Source organism: Notothenia coriiceps, unplaced genomic scaffold, assembly GCF_000735185.1.
Source record: "Notothenia coriiceps isolate Sejong01 unplaced genomic scaffold, NC01 NC01_scaffold00000339, whole genome shotgun sequence".
In the NCBI taxonomy this organism is placed as follows: Eukaryota; Metazoa; Chordata; class Actinopteri; order Perciformes; family Nototheniidae; genus Notothenia; species Notothenia coriiceps.
Genome location: NW_011333040.1, coordinates 5,807,269 through 5,819,881, shown reverse-complemented (window position 1 = coordinate 5,819,881; position 12,613 = coordinate 5,807,269). Strand labels below are relative to the sequence as shown.

At 37.5% G+C, this 12,613-nt stretch overlaps 2 protein-coding genes across 3 annotated transcripts in view; one reads left to right on the top strand and one right to left on the bottom strand.

The window, feature by feature from the left end:
• Nucleotides 1-3,221: 3,221 nt before the first annotated feature.
• Nucleotides 3,222-6,471, bottom strand: pheta2 (PH domain containing endocytic trafficking adaptor 2). 2 transcript variants are annotated; one of them, XM_010769220.1, is made up of 5 exons: nt 6,147-6,471; nt 5,714-5,776; nt 5,323-5,411; nt 4,912-5,215; nt 3,222-4,462 (listed from the first exon to the last, which is right to left on the bottom strand). In XM_010769220.1, the coding sequence occupies exons 3-5, from the start codon at nt 5,401-5,403 to the stop codon at nt 4,059-4,061; spliced, it is 789 nt and encodes a 262-aa protein (XP_010767522.1). In that variant the 5' UTR covers nt 5,404-5,411; nt 5,714-5,776; nt 6,147-6,471; the 3' UTR covers nt 3,222-4,058. The 2 variants fall into 2 exon arrangements, with proteins under 2 accessions (XP_010767522.1, XP_010767514.1); XM_010769212.1 differs by lacking the exon at nt 5,714-5,776.
• Nucleotides 6,472-7,662: 1,191 nt separating this feature from the next.
• Nucleotides 7,663-12,613, top strand: part of cd2bp2 (CD2 (cytoplasmic tail) binding protein 2) — a 297,553-nt gene continuing 292,602 nt past the window's right edge. Inside the window, exons 1-6 of the mRNA XM_010769292.1 lie at nt 7,663-7,767; nt 8,067-8,145; nt 8,657-8,789; nt 9,322-9,479; nt 9,560-10,145; nt 10,232-10,317. Of these exons, the coding sequence (XP_010767594.1) occupies nt 8,071-8,145; nt 8,657-8,789; nt 9,322-9,479; nt 9,560-10,145; nt 10,232-10,317 (1,038 nt within the window). The 5' untranslated portion in view covers nt 7,663-7,767; nt 8,067-8,070. The remainder of the gene's footprint in view (nt 7,768-8,066; nt 8,146-8,656; nt 8,790-9,321; nt 9,480-9,559; nt 10,146-10,231; nt 10,318-12,613) is intronic.

The following is a 12,613-nucleotide window of genomic DNA, read 5'->3' as shown; positions in this document are numbered from 1 at the left end:
CAGCTTTCTACAAGCTGGACGTGAAATGTGCTCCCAGTCTGAGTGGAGCTCTATGCAAGGACTATAAAGCCTCTCCTATGAGTACAAAGTCTGAAGGAGCTGTACGTGTCCCGTCATTCACATCCAGTTCCAAAAGCTATTCTGTTAGAGATGGGTGTGTTTGTGGATGAACCAAGCCCACTGAGCAACCAGAGTCTTACTGCAAAGACTCAGAAGTTTGATTTAAAGTAACAACTGCGCTAGGCTTTACTGATGCTTATATTGAAGGAATTAGCAACATTACTTTTATTGTATTAATACGGTTAACCAAAGCAAAACACATCATCCATATCTGTCCTCACAAAGCTATTCTGATTTAGTTTTAACCTTTTTTTTTTAACTATTAAGGTCATCTTTTTTTTTTTTAAAGAAACTTGTGTTTGACAAAATACTGTTGTTTTAAAGTCTAGAAAGAAAAAATAGAAGTTTCAATATTTTCATTTACCTTCATATTTGTATCATGTAATGCTCATTATACTATATTCACTGGGCTAGTCTTTCACAGTTCAGCAAATCATATTTGAGCGATTTAAATTGTATTCTTGCCGCTTCTACTTAGCTCATTTTATCTTATGTTTTATCAATGCAATTTCCCTTTTCTTATTATATACATGCATTTATTAAAGGTATTAGTTTATTGACATTTGCATCATATTTTTGCTAATTTGATATTTGACTTGACATTAGAGAAGTGAGGAATAGAACGTTAAGCCTTTGCTTTCGATCACACATGTATTGCTATCATAAATTGTTTTGCTATATTTTATAGTCAATTACTGTACTACCTTTCTTAGACTCATACATGTATAAGATTTTAATGATTGTTTACTTGTTCAGTTATCTGTAATGTAATGCAATTTCCGCTGTTAATTTTTAACATGTCACGTTTTTTAAATGTTGGTATACTTAAATAAATGACTTTTATCATGCTAAAAGTACTTATTTCTGATCATATGGCTGTAGGTGGTTTGCGAATATTAATTAATGTTAATTTTCTTTGCTGAAACAATATCCCTTCCTATTACAGGGCTATCTAAGAATCTTATACAAAACGGTACCAGACTTTCTTTGCTTTTTGTATGTCATAAACTTAAAAAGTGTATAATTAGAGTTCTCTGAGAAGGGCCACAGCCCACCACCACTTCAGAGAAGTTAAGGTTTGTGGTCTCTGGTCCGTTATTGACTGGAAAGCCAGCCTTAGTTTGATGTTGTAACTATCAGTTTGAGTCTGTCTGTAGACCACCAGCTCCTCCCTCTCAGCATCGGGGCTGCTTAACATCCAGTAAACTTTGAAATAACGTTTTCCCCCACCTCTCCAAAAGACCCCCACCACCTCCTGCCCTTTTTTTTGTTTAAAGCACAGATAACAATGCTCACAGACAGTTTCACAAGTGCGGCGTGAACAGGCAAGACAAAGGTAAGTCTTATGCGCTCATACTGAAATATTCGTTCACGTTATTTGAATATACACCACCACCACCACCACCCTCCGTGGGTTATTTCAGAGTGCGTTGAGTTATTAAGCATCCGGTAAACTCTACATTGCAAAATCATCGGGTAATTCTATAGTAAAGCTTATTCTTGTTACATCTGGAGGGAAACAATGGTAAAAGTTTCATCATCATTGGCATTTGACTTAGAATATAGAATGTTGAAAATAAAGAGTCATAACATTTGGGAGTTTAATTATATAATAGATGCCTAAGAGATCTTAAAGTAAAGTCAGTCATTAGGTTTTCATTTTATAGAATATCTTATCCAAAAAGAGCTATACAAATGACAGTTTGTCAAATGTTAAGGCAGAATCAAAAGGGACACATGGCCCTTTTGATGCTGAGGGACATTTGCATCATGCTCTCAATAAGTGGTAAACATATTTTGGCCATCCAGTGCTTGACACCCTTGTGGCAAATGAGAAGATATTTAAATGGTGCCCAACCAAGTTTTTATGTAAACAAACAAAAGTAATCTTTACATTTTATGTTTTTCACCAAAAACCCAGGTGGTGTATCCTTTAGGTTTAAAAAAGGGCATTGAATACATTTCTGTTCATATAAAACTTTCACAAAAAATCCATCGAATGTCATGTTTTATACATAGGGAAACTTAACGAAAACACAATACATATAATCCTAAAATAGGGCCTTGAGGAACACCACAAGAGGAAGAATCAAAAGTAAGATAAAGAGTTACCACTTGAAGGTGGAGCTGATATATTGTACAGATAAAATTCAAACCACAGGCGTGACTGTGAATATGAACTACTACATGAACAGGATAGCACAAAATCACCAACTTTATCAAAAGCAGCAGAAGTGTCTTACGTAATATTTTAGTAGTCTAATTTCCAATGACTAAAGTCATTTGTTTTGAGGAGCAAACTCTACAGATGGAAATTCATCCAAAATGTGTTTTATAATCAACAAAAGGACTGAAACAACTACAAGAAAGTGTTTACCAAAGAAGTTTGATACTCATGTAAAAAAGTATGCTTTAAAATTGGCCATAAGTTATAAGTGTCATCAGTTAGGGGAGTTATTTTATTGAAATGTTTATGATGTTTTATGATGTTTTAAGGATGATGGAACAGTTGACTGAAGGTGTCTATGAGTATGAGGTTGTTTAAAAAGGTCAAACACACCTTTAAGAAGAAGGGACAAAATGACTTTATGTACAATGACCAAGTAGTAGTGGTGTACTAATGAACTTTTTCAATTGATTAATAAATCATGATTCTTTTTCAGGAGAAATCATCGTTAGTTTAACAGAAACATGTTTCTGTTAAATATTTGCATCTATGCCAGCCTCATGCTGTCCCTCCCTCAGTGTACATATCAATCCTGTACAGAGGGGACACCCAGACAGTGTCTAGATGCAGAATTTGCTCCAGGTACCAATTTGGCCGGCGAAGNATGGAATTATGATCAGTAGAAATGGCCAGGTCATGGNATCCTGCTTGACTCCAGCAGACAAAGCTTTCCCACATTGTCCCAAATGGGACGACGACCTGCTGGGACAATGTGGGAAAGCTTTGTCTGCTGGAGTCAAGCAGGATNCCATGACCTGGCCATTTCTACTGATCATAATTCCATTGTTGAGGTCTACTAGAATATATTTACATTGTTTAATGTTCGAAAATCACATTGGTTTCTCATACAGCATCTATGTATAGTATGTGTATTTATGAGAAACCAATGTGATTTTCGAACATTAAACAATGTAAATATATTCTAGTAGACCTCAACAATGGAATTATGATCAGTAGAAATGGCCAGGTCATGGGACCTTTAAAAATAACTTGCTGATTTGAACTAGGCCTATATGAAAGTCTTGTTCTCTGTTTGACTCATAGATCCTACAGGTTGTCAGATCAATTTCGTTTTTAAGTGGAATGATACATGTATAATACTCTTTGCTCATGAATACTCATCATTTGTACCACATATACAGTATATGAATATGTAGTCAGCAACAGGTGTGTAGGTCCCTTTTAGCAGGAAGTCCATGAGAACAAACAAGGAAAGGGCGTTTGCGTGGAAGACATTTTGACATGTCAAAGTATGAAAATCTTAAGTGGTAATAATACTCCATCAAGCTCCTGTTCGCTGACTGTTACACTGTTGCGGGTTAATCACTTAAAGAAAACAGAAACATTGTGAAATTCATTAATGTCATTCAAGGTGCTGCAGTAAAAGACCCTGCTTCATGTCCAAAAGGTGCAGATGTGCAGACACCAGCAGCTCCTGGTTCTGACCCTCTCTGTTGCATCCCATGGTCACCTGAAGGCCGTCTTGGCATAGGAAAATTAACAATTCTATAAAAACATATCTAAAACACAAAGCTCATCCTTTTAAACACTAGGAACATTTAGCACATGGACAGCTTGTGTGAGGGCCTTCGTCTCTTATGTTCCAAAATACAGACAAACCCACAACCCTTCAGGTTCAGTTCCTCTTGACACGCATGAACCACTCCATCTCGCTTCCTCTTACATAGTCTGTAACCCTCAGGTTTTTCTTTCACCCAAGATCGATGAGGTGTCCATCGATGCATTCATCTTCTGCTCGTCGACGCCGCAGCCATTCCTCTCTTGCTTTCTTCACTTCTTGGCCATAATAATCATGAAGTTTGCTGAAGTCCTCCAGTGGATCAAAACCAACCAAAGGCCATTCCCCGTACAAAGGTGCCGGTCCATTAAGCGGTGTAACGTGAGCATTTCTCCTGGGCCACAGCTTAGGGGACTTTTTAGCCACCACTTTGGGTGGTATTGACTGTGTTTGTAAAACAGGGCAGGCGCTGTAGCTTCTTCCCTCCCGGACCACTGCTGCTCGGCCCTGCACAGGCAGGAAGTGAGTGGGCTGTGTGAGGGCACTGAGAGAGGAACTGTGACGAGATGCACCGGAGCCCTGCTGCTGTTTAGCTTCTGCAGATGGAAACAGGAAATGAGTTTAGTCTCTTCATAAAACAAATGAAGAGATACACATTTATATAAAAGCTTTCCCAGAGGAATAGTTTGACATTTTATGTTAATTTAGTTTTAGATAATGAGATTGATAACACTGTCCCTGTTATCCTAACGCAACAGGGGGAAATGGACAACAAAATGTGTCTACCAACTACATTTTTGTAATACATCTATTAAATCATCACTAGGCCTTCAAAAAAGTTGTTTCTGAAGTATTTGCTTGTTGCCTAATTATTACTTATAGCTTATACTCCTCAATAGAAGGTAACTATTATTTTAAACAATTTTTAGAACTTCACAAGATACTGAAAGCAAATCATAATGCAGGCAATGAGTAAAGAGTTATTTTGAAAACAGATTTTAACCATATAGAAATATCTGTTGGTACCAATTAACAGACCACACACCTTCATACTGCCTCCCCAGGTCTCTCACCAGCAGGGAGAGGTAGCAGTGGCTGGCTGAGAGCAAAACTTTCACCCAGCTCTCCTGAGTCTGACCGTCCCCGGCTGCAAACCTGTATGTTTTCAGTCCGGGCCCTTCAAACACCAGGGAAAAGGCAAACTGTCCTTCAGACTCCGAGCGCCGGACCGCACAGCCCTCCAGCACAATGACCCCCAGCAGGTGTCTGTCAGCGGGGCGATCCTGGTAGAAGAGCAGGTTGGCCTTAAGGACAAACCACCGCCGCTGGTAGGTGGCATTTCTCTCTTTCTACAAAGAAACATGGCAAAGGAAAACTGGAACATTTACCCTTACAAGGAAATCAGAATTTATGATTTAGTTATATCATGTTTTCTGTGTTTTTTGTCCATCCAAACCTTTTTGAAAAGGTATCCTTCTTTATCTACCGGAGAGGTGCATGAAAGGTAATGGGTCAGAATCTTCTCATGGAGCTTCATCCCACCACCTGAAGAAGAGAAAGTGATTTAACATTCAGGACGTAAGATATAGAAACTCCCCGGCACTTTTAATAATAACTCCAGCTACAATAAATTCAGTACATCTTAAATATCCTCAAACTATACTTATAATTAAGGTTTGAAAGCAGCTTCGTCCATGTAATAGACAATATAATTACTTAAGGATTAAAAAGTATTCTTTGAGGTACATCTGTTTAGTATTCCAAACATAATATGTATATGCTTATTTATTCTTAGTTATTTCTATTCCTTTTACTTAACAAAACTATGAAAGGTGTAATGCACCCACCATGTTGAAAACAAGTGGAACCTGCAGGCCTGTATGATGAAGAATTGCCCCCATCTAAATCAGCTATAACAGTGAGATACTTCTTAGGTACGGATGCGTCAGTATTAACAGTAAAGGAATGAGCAAAACAATTGAAATCATCCAATAACCTGGTTTAAAATAAGAGCTATAGGGTTTTCACTTTTAATCTATATAAATATTCATTATGCTTGAGGTTTAAAATAATCTGTCAGAGTGACCCCAAGTTAAAGCAGGAACCTTTACTTTAAATACTAATGTAATAGTCAAATACTACAAACTGCAATAATGTATAAGTTATAATGACAATACCAGCAGCAAAATTAAAGTAATACCAATAAAAACATGTTCTTCCATAGTTCTCATAGTGACTCACACAGCAGTGACAGAATAGAAAACACTGACTCAGACTTACCTCTGCCAATGTTAAATCCCTCACAGGGTCACTTTACCCTACCACACAGTCCTTACATAATTAACATTTACAGATTCTCTTCTCAGGGTCCGCAGACTTTCTAAGCAGAAAGCTAATAATTGTTCATCAGTTCGTTGCATCCAGAACCAGACAATGTTTGAATATATAGTTTCAGGTTACTACCACTGCCTCTCCCTCGGGTACGAGAGGATGAGTGTTGAAATATAAATAACTCGCCCCACTTCCTGGTAACAAAATCCTGACATATTATATTCTCTCTCTTCTCCGCTTGAGTCTACCCTGAGCTGGTGGATCAGCCGACCCAAGCAGTCGCTGATAAGAACTGCTGGAAGTGAGATGCTGGATGTTGAAGTGAGATCTGATGTATTTTCATCGGCCCTCTCACTTCTGCATTCTGTGTCACTTTTCTTGATGTCAGTTGAGTGTTATTTGAAACTATGATGGTGTGTAAAGCAAATGTCATTTGGTGAATACTGACGATTCAGAGGATGTGTCACACTTCTTTTCAGACATTATCCTCTGTCAAATTATCTCAATGTTATGCCCTGATCCTTTGCTCTGCATTTAGCTCTAAAATTCTTATATAATTTAAGGAAATATGGGCATTACATGACCTTTGGATTGCCTCTACATCTCTTTGCTTGTTGTTTCTATTTCTGACACACACTTATTATTTTTATCCTGAAGGACCCCAAGTGATTAAAAGTCTAAATTAGTCTAAGGTGAAGAGATTTACAGGGTTTATTATACTGGGGAGTGCGTCACCGCTGTCTCAATCGAGAACTAAAGGTTAAACTTGAACGTCAATAGTTTCAACTCATATTCATGCAAAAATAAGTGTGAGATATAAGTACAAATGTGTGCTCACCTAAGATAAACTGTACTATAGACAACTATGGTTAAAATGCACATTTGAATTTTGACTTTTGACTTTTGAGTGTGGGTTACACATACGTTTTATCACATGTCCCATTCTAAGAGATAATACAATTAAACCAGCAAATTATTTTTATAAATCCACTATTCATTATAAGTTATTTGAGTACCTTTATTTTAATTTTTTTTTAAATCAAAAATATTTGTAGGCTATTGTTTTTTTTTGCAGACATGGCACTTTCAGCACATTATACATAGTGCAGGACAGTTTGTCTGTTAAAGGAAAGAAAAATACCTTTCTCCTTTGAGTACCTTAATTGACAGTTTCTAGACATTGTATCATGAACTGCCTCCAGTTTACATTTGAGAACTTTTAATCCCTTATGAACCTTTCAATAGTTTGAGATCCACTGGCAGTGTCTTTCTAGAATTCCGCCCGATGCTTTTTCACAAATGTTGGTATTTTATTTTTCCCTCTGAAAAACACTACATACTTTGTGCGTAGTAGCATGTACATTTTTTATATTCATTATTATTATTATTTCCGTTTGTTGCAAGTAAATATCACTGTCATTATGAATTTGAACCAACCTCCCCAACAGGTGGTGGCGGTAATGCCACGGTCTGTCATCTACCAACCAGCATTAACATTGAGAAAGAGAGGAAGAAGAAAACCATAAAAGAAGAAAATAAAACGAACGTCGTTTGAATTCATTTCAGCAGGGTTTGTTTTTTTCAGCTAAATATCAGTTTATTTTTCATATTTATTTAATATGCAGGTTGAATTGTATTAATTTACTTAATGTAAATCTGCCTCTAGCGTGAGGGTGGACTGTGACCTATGCTTGTTATGGTTGTTTACACGCTGCGTGTCTACTTTGTTGGCTAATGTTTTAGCAACGATGCTAACATGAGCTCTGAGGTTACCGCTCGTGTTCACAACGTAAACAGGATCTAAGTAGCACAGCCACCACTATTACAGCCACTTCTGAATAATAAGAGCCACTGTCTTGTCTTCTGTAGAACCATGCCGAAGAGGAAAGTAACATTTGAGGACGGGGAAGGGGAGATAGAGCTGGAAGAAGACGTCCCAAGCAAAAAGGTACAACCGTCCCGTTCACATCATTGTTTACAAACAAAAGATCTGATTACATCCCACTCAAGTAGCGTATATCACAAGTCAACTTTGTATTCCCTGAAAAAGCATCGTTGTCATCCAAGAAGGGTTTTTAATAGTTTATTTACCTTCAGAAGTAGAATGTTTTCAAACCATAAAGGAATATTCATCTTTTAGTTTTACAGAAGAACCAACACATTTTGAGACACATGGTTTTCATTAATGTAGTGGAGCATACATTTGAATGTTCCTCTCAAATACATATTAGAGAAGAATGAATCATAACAATCCATTGGGAATACTCAGGTTAAGTCCAAGTATCCATTTCGAATGTAAGTCTTTATGAACGGACATGTAGTGTGACTTAGAGCCAGATCAACAACATCGTTATCAGGACATTGAAATAAGTTGCTTAAACTAGCAGGAAATTTTTTACTGAAATGTTCAATTATGTTTTTATGTAAATGTTTTGCTTTTTCCCTTGTGCTTGAACCAGACTTGTGAGGTTGTTACTGGACCAGGCGCTAGGTTTAAGGGCAAACACTCCCTTGATAGCGATGAAGAGGATGAAGGGGAAGATGCAAAAATCACCAACAAATATGATATTCTGGCCAGTGATGACGTGGAGGGTATGTCTTGTTTAATTGTTGAAATATGATATGACGTATGCTTCAAGTATACACGTATTGAATAAAAAAAAAGGCACATACACTTTTGCTTTTATATTACCATGTTCTTCTAAAAGAAAGTTTGACCACGTCTGCTACATACTAGGGCTGTGTTGAATGTCATTTTGAAATTATGTTATTTATTCTTGTGAAATGTTTAGATCAAATTATTCTAAAACCAATTCTATGCAGCCACCACAAAATATCTAATTCTACAAAATACAAATAGTATAATAATAATAATAATATAATTAAGTTCAGCTAAATCTCTATATACAACTGGGCAGAATTGAAACAATATTGTATCCCTGCAAAAAACAAAGTGCAGCATTCAAATGTTAATTTAGAATTTTAAAAGACATGTTATGGATTATGCTTCAAATGAGTTGGTTCAGCCTTTCTATATACCAGTGATATGTGAAAGTTAATATTTTGTCTAAACATGAAGCGTCATTAAAGATGTCACCTTAAACCACACTCACTATGTGTTCAGGCCAAGAGGGAGCAACAATCGACTATGACGAGGGAGTTTCCATTACACCTTTCAACCTGGATGAGGAGATGCAGGAAGGATACTTTGACTCTGAAGGAAACTACTTCGTCAAAAAGGAGGAAGAGATACGAGACAACTGGCTTGACAACATTGACTGGGTATGTTTATTTTAGGGATATTTTCTTCATCTCTGAAAACCTTTCAAGCACTGTGCAATAATATAAGTCGCTTCTTCCAGGTGAGAGTAAAAGAACAACCTTTCAAACAAAAGAAGAAAGGTCTTGGAGCCAAACGGAAACGCAGAGTCGGTGATGAGGATGAGGCTGAGGAAGAGAAACAGAGGGAAGAGAAGCAGGCAGGCCAAGCAAACACTGAGGAAGCAGAGGAGATGGAGGAGGAGGAAATGGAGCCTGCAGAGGACCCGCTGGCGTCCTTCACACAGCACCAGCTCACTGAGGCTGTGGTCGAACTGTTGCATCCTGGGGAGACGGTTGCCAAGGCGCTCCGGCGGCTAGGAGGCCTTGGAGGACGGAAGAAGGGGAAGCTGAGGGAAGACAGTAAACCCACAGAGGAGGCGAAAAGAGACACAGATAAGCTTGACAGACTCACAGCATTAGCTGACAGATTGGTTGGATCTGGGATGTTTGAGATCTATCAGCAAACATATGAAAAACTGGCCTATTTGATGAAAAGCATGAACAGCAAGCGCCCAGCCGTGAAGAAGAGCCCAGGTGGTGATGGAGAGGAAGATGAACTGGACATGTTCGCAGACAAATTTGACGAGAAAAATTCAGGCAAATCAGACGAGGAAGAAGACAACACAGGTTTTTCAGTTTTACTGGTATTAATTTCCCTTTTTTAAATAGAACTATATTTCTTGTTTTGTTCAATTCTGTTTTGTCTTTTTCAGTGAGTGACGGGGTGATGTGGGAGTACAAATGGGAAAATACGGATGATTCAGAGGTTTTTGGACCCTTCAACAGTCAGCAGATGCAGGTATCCTCTTAAACCCATTTTTTTCTTAATGACAAAGCAGTTCTTAAGTGTTTCGGTTACGGTTTGGGTCATACCCTGGTTAAGGATTCACGCTTTGGTGTGAGTCCGGTACAGCAAAAAAACAACAACTTCATATTAAGGCAGAGATTCAACACAATCCTCTTGTTTGGCACTGAAGCCCGAGGGGGTAGGAACAGAAAAGTTTTTTTAAGCTTCTTCTTGCCCCTGTTGAACATGACAGAGACTATCTGAGAATTATTATTGTTTTTTTTATTATTATTTTGTTGTACTTTGTTATAATTATTCATTTGAGTGAGAAAAAAAAAATATATATATAGCTATATATATACAGGACTGTCTCAGAAAATTAGAATATTGTGATAAAGTTCTTTATTTTCTGTAATGCAATTTAAAAAAAACAAAAATGTCATACATTCTGGATTCATTACAAATCAACTGAAATATTGCAAGCCTTTTATTATTTTAATATTGCTGATTATGGCATACAGCTTAAGAAAACTCAAAAATCCTATCTCAAAAAATTAGAATAGTTCCTCAGACCAAGTAAAAAAAAAAGATTTATAACAGCAAAACACAATCAAACATTTGAAAATGTCCATTAATGCACTCAGTACTTGGTTGGGAATCCTTTTGCACGGATTACTGCATCAATGCGGCGTGGNCCCCTTTACCTTGCTGTCAGACAGTCCTGTAATTGGGAACTGTGGTCATTTTCTATAGCCACCAGACTCCCTTGCAAAACATTCATTTTACCTCGCAGTACACGGAAGATGTTTTTCTTAAGCCGACTCAATCGGCTATTTGTTTGTGTTCTTGTGTGACTTTAGGGAATTTAAAATGAGCCCTTTGAAACACCAAAGCCACACAATTACACTAACTAACTAAATAACTAACTAACTAACCGATCAAGGCAGCGGTAGACCAGAAACACCTGTATCCTGGGAGGTAAAATCACTGCAATGGAGTTCTGTAGGTTTGAAGAGAGCATGGCTCCAGTTCCCTTCAGAAAGGGATATCTGAGAGCAAGGTGAGGCAGTGAAAATGTTCTAAATATAGCGCACACTTGGACTGATATTGATTTTTTCTTTTAAAAGTCCACAGCAGTACAAGTTAGCTTCCTGCTGGTATTGTACCTAATACAACCAAACCTTTAAGATGTATTTTTTACAGCCACACAACTACATTTTTTCCTCTGTGACAGGCAACCATTTATCAATCTGTCTCTGAAAAATCATCTCTTATTACCAGAGAAAAGCTATACTGGGAAACATGGATTCATAACAAAAACAATGCCAATAAGTGTGGTATTAAGTAATTATGACGTCCCAGCTTCATTTGGAGATGAAAACGTACTGTATTTCTGGCAGTACTTTTTTAACCTAACCAGAAGCATGAAATATGATTTTTTTTGGTCGTGGACTTGTGTATAATAAGTGAGTTTTAACAGTGACAGCGATGATTTCCATATGTAACAAAAGCCTAAATGCTGCTTCTAATAAACATATCAAAGAAACACGTGAGTTGTCTGACTGAACTTTATTTAGGAACATCATTCATTGCTAAATCAACACGACCAAAACATTGAGTTTGCAAGTTTAACTAATCAACTGTAAACCATTAAATGGAAGACTATATGGAATCAAGAAGATACCTAGAATTTGGTGATTTCGGCAATGTTTTAGGAGTCAAAGCTAAATTGTTGAGTACTCAAAGACACATGAAGTGTTCTTTGGATACATTAGTTACATCTGACGCCTTCGTAGTGTTCACTCCAGAAACAGGACTTATTTCTGTCCACATCCTCGTATTCCTGTCACCACAGCTCGGGCGTATCTGGAATATAATTCAGTTTATATGTACTGTATGAAAAGTGTAATGAAGGTGAGAATGGGATACAGAGACTATATTGTGTATATATTTCTTTTTATAATGAGAATCTGTCCACAGAAATGATGTCTATATTTGGAAATGTTAAGTTTATTTAGGTGACGTAATCCTCAGACTTGTTTATTTACCTCCTTTGTTCAGTTTTCCCCCAGCAGCCCTTTAAACATGCTGCGTGCATACATACAAATATTATTATTTTCAAATCATATTCTTTCTTCTCGCTCTGCGGCCCGGGGCAGGAACAGACTCCCTGCCAGTAAAAAAAACACCACTTTGCTAATGCTGTAACTGTTGCACAATGGGGGTTGCATTTCACTTATTTTACGAGTAGTGGAGAGAGAGCGCGTTGTGTGTGTGTGTGTGTGTGTGTGTGTGTGTGTGTGTGTGT

Coding starts and splice junctions, on each gene's coding strand:
- pheta2 (XM_010769220.1), bottom strand. CDS start 5,403: ATGAAGCTCCATGAGAAGATTCTGACCCATTACCTTTCATGCACCTCT. Junction 5,216..5,322: donor AAGGATACCTTTTCAAAAAG/GTTTGGATGGAC, acceptor GTTTCTTTGTAG/AAAGAGAGAAATGCCACCTA. Junction 4,463..4,911: donor CCTGGGGAGGCAGTATGAAG/GTGTGTGGTCTG, acceptor TTCCATCTGCAG/AAGCTAAACAGCAGCAGGGC.